Source organism: Onychostruthus taczanowskii, unplaced genomic scaffold (genome assembly GCF_017590055.1).
Source record: "Onychostruthus taczanowskii isolate IOZ18803 unplaced genomic scaffold, ASM1759005v1 scaffold72, whole genome shotgun sequence".
Lineage (NCBI taxonomy): Eukaryota > Metazoa > Chordata > Aves > Passeriformes > Passeridae > Onychostruthus > Onychostruthus taczanowskii.
The window spans coordinates 2,637,914-2,650,458 of record NW_024505008.1 but is presented as its reverse complement, the minus strand read 5'-3'; the positions used below and the strand labels follow the sequence as shown (position 1 = coordinate 2,650,458).

At 39.0% G+C, this 12,545-nt stretch overlaps 1 protein-coding gene across 1 annotated transcript in view; it reads right to left on the bottom strand.

Moving 5' to 3' along the window:
* Positions 1 to 12,545, bottom strand: part of LOC121345382 (multiple C2 and transmembrane domain-containing protein 1-like) — a 50,732-nt gene that overhangs the window by 26,098 nt on the left and 12,089 nt on the right. Inside the window, exon 3 of the mRNA XM_041422216.1 lies at positions 8,940 to 8,993. Within this exon, the coding sequence (XP_041278150.1) occupies positions 8,940 to 8,993 (54 nt within the window). The remainder of the gene's footprint in view (positions 1 to 8,939; positions 8,994 to 12,545) is intronic.

Sequence of the window (12,545 nt, the reverse complement as noted above, 5' to 3'; positions counted from 1 at the left end):
TGCCTCCCTGCTTTCACCTGATGCAGGTCTCAGCATCATCATGTCCTTTCCTGCCCAAGGACCAGCCATTCCTGCTCCCTAACTTGTCTGTGTTTATTTTTCTATCTTATTTCTGCTACTCTTTCTCCCAGTTCCAGCTCTAGTTCCTGCAGACTTCAGCTCACAGCTGTTCCAACAGGGTTCATGGGTGGGCATTGGTATTCTTGCATGCAGCCCAACAAAAAAAGTCAGTCAATCAACACAAAAACCATTGCCCTCCTTGGCACTTGGCCCCAGTGCTTGACCGCTCATGCATCCAGGGAGGAACAGCCTGGACATGCTTCTTACCTTTGGAACTTTCCTAGTAGTTACCAGTAAATGCATAGAATCTACCACAGAAGAAAACAGAAACACAACAAAGCAGTACACAGTATGCGCTATTTGTCCAAAAGCTTTATGCTAAATTTGCCTCTTAATCTGCCAGCAGATTACACCTGAGTAGAGACAGACTCTGCTCTGTACCATGCTGTGATGTGTCCTAGATGCTGCTGCACAACACCAACTTTTTAATTCCATACCACACTGCTCTAGGATGAACTTTGTTCTTAAATACTTTGGGCACAGGTACCTCTTTCATTTTGTCAGGATTATATTTTGCCTAGATGATCTGTCCTACAGCTTCATCACTAATCCATACATCAACATTAAGTAAACAACATAAAATTTTCCACTGACACACAGATATTTCAAACTGTAAACAAAAATGCATGTTGCATATTGTTTGCATAATCTTGCAGTTTATTTTCCTGTATTCCTGTATTTTCCTCCATAAAGCACAGCAAAGCCTGATCAACTGTCCTGGCAAATTTTTGTAGTTGAGGTTGCAATTTTCCTTAGAAGCCTTTCTGTGAAGTCCAAGACCTAGCTTAAGCTGTGGATTTTCAGCTGTGTTGTAGTGCGAGCCTCAGGATCAAATCTCAGTCGAAAACCCAGACTACAATACAAGACCCATTTTGCACACAGCTGTGTTGCTGAGTACCCTCTTCTCCCACAGCATCACCTCTGCCACTCATTCATTCTCATTCACATACTCTGTGTCAACCATATGCTCCACTGGGAACTGGGTCCATGCAGCACATACCTCATGCTAGCACATCCTAACCATCACTTTTCTCTACATGGTTTCCAAAGTTGTATCTTACTGGAATGCATTTGCATGGCCAGGTTTTGGAAGGGGTGGGCTACAGAGCTGGCTTCTATGAGAAGCTGCTGGAAGCTTCTGTGTCTGGCAGAGCCAACACCAGCCAGGATGGACTCAATGCTGGCCATGGCCGAGCCCACCAGCAGTGACAGTAATGCCTCTAGTAATGTGGTAATGTATTTAGAAAGGAAATTTTAAAAAAAGATATTGCATAGATGTTATTGTGGCAAGGGGACAATGAAATGAAAATATGTGAGAGGAATAGCTTTGCAGACACTGAAGTCAGTGAAGAAGGAGGGGGAGAAGGTGCTCCAGGCACCAGAGCTGAGATTTCTCTGTAGCCCCAGATGAAGATCATGCTGAAGCATGTGCCTCTGCAGCCCACGGAGATGTCACACCTGCAGCCTGGGAAGGGGACCAGGCTGGAGAGGGTGGATGCCTGAGAGGAGGCTGTGATCCTGTGGGAAACCCATGCTGAAGCACAGTCCTGGCAGGGACCTGCAGACCCGTGAAGAGAGAAGACCTTGCTGGAGCAGGCTTCCCAGTAGGACTTGTTAACCCTGAAGGGGACCCACTCTGGAGCAGCCTGTGCCTGAAGGAGTGTACTGTGCAGAAGAGTGATCCACATTGCAGCAGTTCGTGAAGAATTGCTGCCCACAGGATGGACTCAGGGTACAGAAATTTGTCAAGGACTCTCTCCTGTGGGAGGGGCCCCACGCTAGAAGAGGGAAAGAACTCTTCTTCCTGAGAGCAGTGACAACCAGTGATGAACTGACTGTAACACCCATTCCCCATCTCCCTACACTGTTAAAGTACTGGAGGTAGAGCTTGGGAAGGAAAGAGAAGTGGATGTAGTTTTAAGATTTATTCTACTTCTCATTATTCTGCTCTGATTTTGGTAGTAATAAATTACATTAATATCCCCAAGTTGAGTCTCTTTTTCCTGTGATGGGAATTGGTGAGTGATCTCTCCCCATCCTGATCTTAACCCATGAAGCCTTTGTTATATTTTCTCTCCCCTGTCCAGCTGCAGAGGGGAGTGATAAAACAGCTTTGGTGGGTGCCTGGCATCCAGCCATCGTCAACCCACCTACACTTTACATCTCTGCTTCCTCGGAGGATTTGTTGTGTATTATGGGCTCTACACTTTGTTGTAAAAACATGCTCAAAAGGCATCTCTCCAAAGCTGTTTGGGGCTGTCCTTTGGGAGGTTAAAAAAAAAATGGAGTTAAGAATAAACCTGAAGAAGCGTTTAGGTGGCTGGCAAATCAGTCACTACATGGCTTGCTTAGAGTTGCAGGTGGTTCACAGCAGTAGTTGAAACAGAACTCAGATCTCATGATTCTGTGTGAAACTACTTCAAAGAAATTTTGTTGGAGAATGAAGAATGGTGGTTGTCCATTCTCACCACCTTTGAAATCACATGGAGCTAAGGTATAAACCAACCTGCACACGTAGGAAGGTTTCAAAGCAAACCCAGCAGTATAGGGCTTTGGTTGTTTCCTTTCACACTCATTATTTCTCTTCCAAGTCATGGAGAAGATCATACAGATGTTTTTAATTAGACCCTAAAGTTACTTTTTGAGGACCTAGGTGAAAACAGCACTTTGCTTGGCCTCAAAGAATTTAAATCTGCTTAGTTACATTAAGAAATAATATTAAGTGTAGAGGGAAAAGTATGTCCCATTCTTATATAGCTTACATAATTTAGACACATGCTTTATTTGATTTAATAATTTATTTACTTATACTTGGATTGCTTCATAAGGAACATCACCCGCAATATATTGGTCACAGGTGAAGAACGCCATGTGTAAGGGTAATTTATTCAACAGACTGTCCTGCAGTAATCCTTAATGTAAGTACATTCCACAACTTTCTGCGCCCAAAGCTTGTTCCGGTATCTTTAAGACCTTGCAAATAAGGGCCTCGTGTGTGGGGAGTGCTTTGAGGGGCGTTCTTAACACCTGCCCTCCCGCGCAGCTCCTGCCTTTTGCTGTGTGCTGTTTGCGTGGCTGGCTCTTTGGTCGTTGCTTAGGCAGAGGTTTTGTTCCCCTTTTGGGTTCTGTTTTCACTTGTTTGGGGGTTTTTTCCCCTTTTTGTCGTCTCGGAGAGGCTGCCTTGGGGCGATTCCCACAGGCTGTTTCTGTTTCTGCCGGGCGGGGAAAGGCCCCGCTGCCGTGCAAGCCGCTCCCCGCACCGGCGGCGGCCAGGCCGGGACGGCAAACCGCGGGCCGCAAGGAAGGCCAGCTTCCTCCCTGAGATCCTGCCCCTCGATCCGGAGAATACCAGCTGTCGGGGAGATGAGCAGAGCGGCGAGGGGCCAGGAGGAAAGCTGACACCGCCTTTCGCTTTGTCCTTCGAGCCACGCACTCGACTGCGGAGCACCGTCTTGGAGGGAAGGGATGCCCCCCGCATTTTTGGGCCTCTCTTTATTCTCGAGATACAGCAATTTTGCCGTTATTTTTTGCCTGTTGCTGTTACGCTTGTTAGTAAACTGCTGGTTTTTTTTCACTTACCTCTACTCTCCTTCGTTCCTTAGTGGTGGAAAGGGACTGGTTAAACCTAAAAAGGGGACTCATTCCAGAGTATACTTTAAATTGTCTCAAGCCGAGACATAGACCCATGGTCCCCCAGTGACTATCACACACACACACCCCCCTCCTCAAATGCTGAACTTCAGATACAAGTCTTAGATTCTGATCTCATTAATTCTTATTTTACTTCACTGATTTTGATAGTATTTCAAGACTGCACCAGGACAAAGAAACGCGATCTCATTAAAACTAAACCTCTCAGAAGGCTGTCCAAGTACCTGTTTTCAAAGATGTGTATGTTAATGATGAAGACTATATGATGTCCCACTACACGGCAGGATGAAAACTGTTTTTTTGTGAAAGTTGATATGCAAAGGCTCCGCAGGATCTAAGGTATATCCAAGCAAAAGTAACTTAATGGCTGTGACTTGGGGGTGATCCAATGATCAAAACCAGGTGATAGTTCAGAGTACAGACTGAAGCAGTCCACACCATCATCCCATACTTTATGTACAACTGTTATTAAAACTACACACCTCTTATCAACATGTCTACATGAATAACTAAACTGAGCTGAAACCAAACTGTACTGAGAAGTATGACTTCTGCAACCATGTACTGTAGATTGCCCTGTTGTAGAGATTTTTTTTGTAAATACACACAGTTTTCTCATCTACGCTTTGAGAGGATAACAGGTTCATACATAGCTACAGTTTTCACTGGAAGCTGCTGTTGGCTTTTTATTTATAGTTAGTATTTAGATGCTATGTTCATGTAGAATATAATGGTAGAATCAAGCTATAGGTGGACCAATAGATTCACTTGTTCTGGAATTTTAACTCTGCTCTCTCTTTCTCTATATCATTTTCCACCATTTATTTTACAGAAAATAGCTGCCACTGTAATAGATTGCGGTCTTCTCTTTTATGGAATATAAAAATGTAGGTTACATTGGAGCTATCTTTCCTCCTCCTCACGATCTCCTCTCAGTAAAAATGCAGGGCATGCTTCTGAGACAGGATACAAACATGTCTTGGCTTGAGAACAAAGTTGATACCTTTCAGCAACAATTATTAGAAGCTTTAAAGTATATTTTAATTTGACTCAGCTATAATTCATTACAAAAGCTTTTATTTATCTTGAAGTACAATTTCACTGACTGAGACCTGCAAAGAATTTTTCAAAGGATAAAGAGTAAATAAGGATAAAATGGAAGGATAAAGAGTAACCATAACCGCAGATGTTTTGAATATTTTTTTCATAATAAAATGTTGATGAAGGTAAAACAAAACAGTGTTCATAACATGCATCTTCCTCCCTTTATGCCTGCAGTGGTAGCAGTTTTCACTGGCCTAATTCTCTGGTGTGCTGAGGGCTTCCAGCAAAAGGCTGACCTGAAAAATCTTTGAGATTATCTGAAATCTTACGTGGAGATTGTTAAAATACTAAAGCTATATGAAAAGCATATGTAAACTTCTTAAAAACTAAATCTTAGATACACAGACAAATTCTAGATACATAAGTTGTCCATATTGACTGCTACATTATTATAACTGCATAAAAATCCTTTTGATAGCTTATTGATAACTTGACTACATGTAATTTAACTGACCCATATTTGCTAAGGTATTGCATAAGCCAGTGTTTGGAAAGGAGCCAAAAGAAAAAAAAGAAAGAGAAATCAGATTACACTGTAAATCTCTGGTTGGCATAGGTTTAGCAACAAATGTTACAGGACATATGGAATGCAGAGTCCAGTGCTATTTCTTAGAAAAACTGGTATTAAATGCCTGAGCCAAACAAACTACATCTTTTAAAATTCCTAAACACATAACAAGACAATTAAGAAAAATCAGGAAAAAAGTGTTCCACTGCTAAACACCACTTTGTAACCAATACAAGTAGCATACCTGCTGCTTTAGTTTATTATTCATATTGCAAGTGAAGGTGAAAGTCAAGATTCTCCAGTAAAAAAACACATAATGTGGCCTTAAATTAACAGTCCTGTCTTGACCGCAGCAGAGGGTGAAAAAAGTTACTAAAATCCAGAACACTAGAATGAGACGTGGTAGTGTAAATCTATCTTGTCAGATTGCTCTCAGTATTACACAGCATTATTAATAAAATGCATTATATTAACTAATTTCATATATTTTGGCATTCATCATCCTCAGTTTACTACTTCTGTAACTCTGCAATTTGGGGATGTCAGGTAACGTCTGTCCATGACATTACCAACATCAGGGCATGCCCACACTGAGGTCATCACGTAGCAAGTCACTGATACCCAAGTCAGCTCTAAAGAAAGACACTTTTCATAATTGCCCAACAATCTGATAAGTAAAAACATATGGATAGGTTTAGGTAAAGCCTGCAAGGAGCCTTCACTAAATGGAAAACAGGTGCTCCAGTTCCATGCCATGTAATACCCTATTGATCACAGAGTCCAAAGTTTACAGGACTAATAGCTTCCTTGTGGTAATCAGGGAGCAAAGACACTGGCCATGGTCAAACAGCTGGGGCATATTTTACATATTTGCAACATATGCTTCAGTTTTAATGAAAGTAAGGGTTTGGCACATTTATTAATCTTGTAACTTTCTTCACATAAGGAGACCCATTTTCCTGAGTTTTCTATTAAACCACATGAAAAAAAACCCAAAAAACAAGAGAAATAATAAAAGCCAAAGGTCACTACCAGCTGGTGGTACAAAACATGCATTTTTTTTCTCACAAAAATTTATTTTGCACATAGCTTTAAGAAAACACACACAAACTAAACACAAAACTGCACCCCTCCATTTAGTTAAAAGATGTAACATGAACAGCAGGAGTTAAGAGAGTATGTCTAGTGCACCAGAAAGGAAAAACAGCTTCTAACAACAAACAAATTAATCCTAACCATGTGCTTATTATTTACAATTTAACCTAATGCAAAATAACACCCACTGCAAACACCCTGAATAAATAGAGTAGTCTATTCATGCTTGTTTTAAAAAGTGTAGGGTTTTTTTTTCCAATTCAAACAGCATATTTAATCTTGAGAGCTCAAAACATTTGCAATAATGAAGACAGCTTTGAATTTATGAAAATCAACCTTAACACCTTCTGTATAAAAACCCAGCTCTTAAATATTCAATAAAAGGGCTCACTGAATGCACACAGTAATGTCAGTACTCACTTTAATTCAACCTTGGTAACTAGATCCAGAAAAATGTTTGAACTCTGGTGTCAGTTTGAGAAAGCTGAATATTAGATCATAACATTGAAACCTAGAGTGATATTTCTAATTAGGGGTGTTTGCTCAGAGAATCACCAGAGAACTGGGGGGAGGGAGGGGCTGACCTCTGCCTTCATCTTCTCTTTTAAAGGAGTTTGGTTAGCAATTTCCAAAACCCACTAAGCAGTAACTACACAGGCTGGTTTAATCTACAAGCAGTCAAGTACTATTCTTTGTGAACTAATCACAGTGGTTAAAATATCTAGGAATACACACACTTCTGGTATGACACATTTGCACAGATCTAATTATAAAGCAGGAACAAACAGGAGAAAATGGCCTCAAATGGATGGTAAATCCATGTTTATCAGAAGATGACTGAAAGCTAGCATATTGAGATAAAATTCAAGCCCTCCACAGCTACATGATGGACTTTTACAATCAATCATATATTTTATTGCTAATAATGAATGCTCATATCATTTAGCATCAAAAAAACCTCCCATATGCATTTTGTAGAAGAAGATTTTGTTAATACAGTGTTATGAAATTATGTAGCTAACAATTTAGCTGATGTATAGAAGAATTTCTCATATAAATTGAGAAGTTTATGTGTGTTATTATTCAAGCCAGTGTTTGACCTGGCAATAGAATGAAGAAATAATCTTTATTTTTTATCATCTCTTACATCTTAGGTGTTAGCTAACAGAAAAATAATTATTCAGGGAATTAACTAATTACAGTGAATTTTCTGACATTTCAAATGCTGCTGCCAGCATATGAATTCTTACAGTGGTGTATAAATGTACATCTCAGCCAGAAAAAAAGGTCAAGAGCATAAATTAAGATGCTCCTCTCTCTCAGAAAAAAAAAAAAAAGAAAAAAAAAAAAAAAAAAAAAAAAAAAAAAGCTGTATTACAACAGAAGTGGGGGAACATCGAACATCTGTGAAGGTCAAAATAATCTGAATTTTAATACAGAATTGTTGTAAAACTATGTATTTCCTCAATTTTTATTTTCTTCCCTTCTGATAGGAAAATACCAGCAAGTATTGGGCTGTCTTCACTCATCTCACCAGAAAGCCATCCTGCCAGTGCTAGCCATTGTTTCAGTGGTGCAAGGTCATTCAGATTTATTTTCTTTGGTTTTTCCCTCTCTTTGGGGGACAACCAATCCAAGAAGCCCCATGGCTTGGCTCAATGATATGTGGAAATGAGCTGTTATTTACTATGGTTGAAATCCTCAGCCTAGCTGGCAGCATCTAAACTGAATCACATCCACTCAAATAGGAGTGGTTTCCCAGCTTGCAGGGCCACAATGCAAACTTTAATCAAATGGATGTCTATGAGAATTGTGATTATTTAAATGTCATATGTGATTATATAAATGTCATTCTTCTATCCAGTAATTCTTTGAAAATTTTAGATGTCAATATCCCATCTTTAACCAGCATAGAGTTGCTATTTCCACACCATTTTTCCCCTGAAGTGCAGCACTATTTGTAGTACTCAAGACAGGAGGAATTTTTGTCCTTCAAAACCTGTTGTTGTCTTCACAAGAGCTATCAAGTTCCAGACTGGCAGAGATACTCTTGTTCCTGGCAGAAAAAAATATTTTATCCATCTCTGGACCAAGAAAAGAGAAAAAAAATAAAAAGGAAAAGGAAGAGGGAAAGCAAAAAGAAGAAGAAAGGGAAAAAAAAGAAGAAGAAGAAGGAGAAGGAGAAGGAGAAGAAGGAAAAAGAAATAAAGGAGAAGAAGAAGAAGAAAGAAAAAGAAGAAGAAAAAAGAAAAACCAGAAAAATAAAGAAAAAGAAAGCAGGATTTATAGTCCTCTAACCTTTCCATCAACATGCTATATCTATTATTATAGGATGATAAACAGCTCTGTCCAATTTTCTGGACTAAAACACATCAACTCCTTTGTTAACTGTCGGTAAAAAACAGTGTCATGTCTAAATTCTCCCATCCCCAGATACCCAAGTGCTAGGAAAGATAATTACCTTGTCATCTCTGTCATCCTCTTCTTCCTCGTCCTCTAGCATGTCCTCCACTACCTGCAGACAGAAACAGTAGTAGTTGTCATCATTTAAAAAGAAAGAGTTTTGTTCTGTCAATTCTAAGCCTTTTGTAGATGAAAACTTTATTAACATTTGAAATAAATGCACAGAGGGAAAATGTACAGCTAGGAAAATACACTTGATCTAGTGATTCAAATTTAGGAAAGTATTATAACTTTAATTGACCTACATTGGGGAATTATATACTGAAAACCCTTCCTTTGCAAAACGCTTGCTTGACAGTTTAAGTATTTAAAAGGTAGTTCAAAATTCAGTAAATGCCTGCTTTAACTAAAGGAATCCTTTGTCAGCTCCACTGGTGCCTATGCAGCACACACACGTGCTCACTTCAAATTTATGGTTACCTACATAAAAGGTCAAAACTTTTAATAGAATTTACAGTATTCACCAAGAGCTTCTTGAAGAATACAAAGCCAGAAATAAATTCACAGTAGCTTATCTCCTTATCGTGTTCAACAGTGATACATGCCATATGCTCTATCAACATTAGCCCTGTGTTTCTTTAATAATAATTTTGTACAATCTGTGCATCTAACTTTATGCACATTAATTGTGAGCTGCACCTGCCACATGTCTGCATCAATGAATTTTTCCATATATAGTTTTTCAGTCCAACACCATGAAATACAAACATACCTTAAATTCTTTCTCCAAATATTAATAATTAATAATCATGCCATCAGCATGAAATAAACCACTAAGTTTAGTTTACAGAGAGATCAAATGATTTTCCAAAGATGGGCCATGGCAGATTCAGACTTACATATCTCTCTCTCTCATTACACTGTGATCAATGACCCTAACAGGAAAATTCTCTGTTGATAGAAAGAAAGTTGTACCTCCTTATACCCAGAAAATAGTGTGCTTCTTTATATATTTATGTATATATAAGTACCTATTAGGATATAAGAAAATCCAAAATGAAGGTCAGCAAAGATCCAACCATCCCAGTGTCCTATTATGGATGCAAAAATTTTATACTATGTATTATAAAGTATGCATAAAGAGGAAAAATTGGAGATAAAACTCCCTGATATGAAACAATTTTTGTGATTTAAGACAACATACTAAAATTAAACTTCATAGCCACGCCCTCAGACAATGCTGCAAAGGTGTTCCCACATCTATGTACAAGAATTTAAGGGACTTTATCCAAGAGCCAAATTCAGATAAAAGAATAACTGAAAAATAAAAGTGTATGAATCCATTTACTTTCCCAAAGTTAGCTGTACCATCAAGAAGGTCCCAATTAGCCATGTTACATGGACCCATGCAATGCATAAACAACATATGGTTTGATGTAACATGCCCATCTAGTAGGGCACTGTGCATACATGCAAGTCACCCACACAATTCAAAACATTTGCGGTTTCAGCTATTCTTCCTTGTTTGAATCCTGTCCCAGAACCCCTCTAACAATAGTACTTTGGAGGGGAACCACCAGTTCTGCCTACTGGCTGCTCTGTCCTGGAGGTTTGAATGAGATAAAACCAGAAATGCTAAAAAACTATAAAGAGCAAGGTTGTCTAAAAGTATAAGAAGGAAGAATGACTTGAGAAATGGAGGAATTACTTTTGAATTCTTCCATGCCCAGAATAAATTTTAGCAGGAGGAGCCTGACTGACTAAATCTTCTGCAGCCTCAGACCTGGTACCAGCCAGGCACATGTACTTCTAAGTCCCCTTAGGCAGAAGAAGGAATCTAGGCTCTGCTCTAGCCACTATCCATGATGAAGTCTCCCTCGCCAGTCTGTTGGCCTTTTAGGCCAACTCTGCTCCATCTCTCAAAGATGGGGGATCAAAGACAGATTTGATCACAGGGAAATGTTCAGAGCATGTTGCTGAAACAGATGTATCTCCTGCTTAGTTCAATACACAACTGCATCCCATTTAGAGGTGTCTGAGTGATCCAGTTTTCACTGACCACTGACCACTCTGAAACAAAGGCATTTTCTGTTCCCACGCACCTGCATCATTTTCTTGTTCCTCTCCGGATTGCTCATTGCAATATATATATGTATATTCCCTGGGCTGTTCAAAGTCTTTGGGGAGCTGAGCTGTTAACTGCATCACTGGAGTAATTGAATTGTTCAAAAACACACATCCTCAAACCTTTAATGCAGTTGGTTCTAGTGATCCAGTTTACTGAGCAGCTTCACCAGCTCTACAAAGAAAATGGTAAACTGAGAAAGAGGAGGAAAACAAGCTCTTAAGTGCTGTAGCAAGATGGAAACTCTCTTAGATCAGTTTTTCCACATACAAAACACTTAACTATACCATTAGTTGACTAAAGCCCTAGATATAAATCAGATCTGTTGGCTCACACACTGCCTAATGCCCAGAGCTCACTAGGTCAGCAGGTATCTTACTTTTCAACATTAACATTACCTAGACACTTTTATGTACATCCAGAAATTCATTGTCTTGAGAAGGTTGAATAGCAGGATGCCTGTCTCACATTAGCATTCAAGTTAGCATGGTGACAGTTAGTTGAACTGGAAATCTCTAAAATTATTGTAAATGAGGGCACCTCACAGAAATCACTTGTATGACAATAATTCTAAATTATTCATATAATAACACTTCAGATTCAGGTGTGGGGTTTTTGTCCCCCACATCTAAAGATCTCAGACTACTTTGCAAGCTTCTGTAGAGAGGCAAAATGTTAACTTGTTCAAAGGGCATAAAAAGTCCTTTGAAATACTTGAAGTATCAGACTAAGCCCAGACTTCCATCTCCTCCATTCCATTTTTTAATTCAAAAGCCTAAGCTCTTTTTCTAGTTTAGACATGCTATCAATTACCTTTAGATTTGGAGTACTGAATTGTTTGGGAAGAAAAATAGAATTCAATATTTGTAGCAAAATAAAATGTAATGAAAATGTGCCAATACCCAAGATGCATAAATAATTCTTTAAAGTATATGAAACATAGCCCATGCTTTCACTTGTCTTGAAATTCAAAAGAAAGGGTTAGAAGAAAAAACCAGAACACACACAACCATTAAGTCAATATGGATATTATAATACAATTCATTAAAGCACCAAAATAAGTGTTTTCAGAAATTGGCCACAAATTAAAACAAGGAAAGTAGATTCTTCACAGTCATACAACATATGAATTACTGGCACACTGAAGCCTTACAAAAGCTTTATACTGAAGTAAATTCTACTCCAGAACAAAGCAAGGCAGTTCAAGAGAGGTACGGTAGGTATGAACACAGGTTTTAGTTAAACATTGTATTAAGAATACAGTAGAAAAAAACCCCACAGTGGATTTTTTTATCCTTTGATTCTACCTCTTTTCTTTTCAAATAATGTACACATGTGCCACTCTGTTTGGAAGGAATACAGTAGTTATTTGGATCCTTACGTCAAGCATTAACATGGAGGAGGTGTAAGGGAGGGAGGGATGTCATGAGGAGGGAGAGGAGAGGAGAGGAGAGGAGAGGAGAGGAGAGGAGGTGGGCAATACAACAAATAGAGACAAAATGTAATGTTACATTTATTTTAATAAAAGTTCTGTGGCAA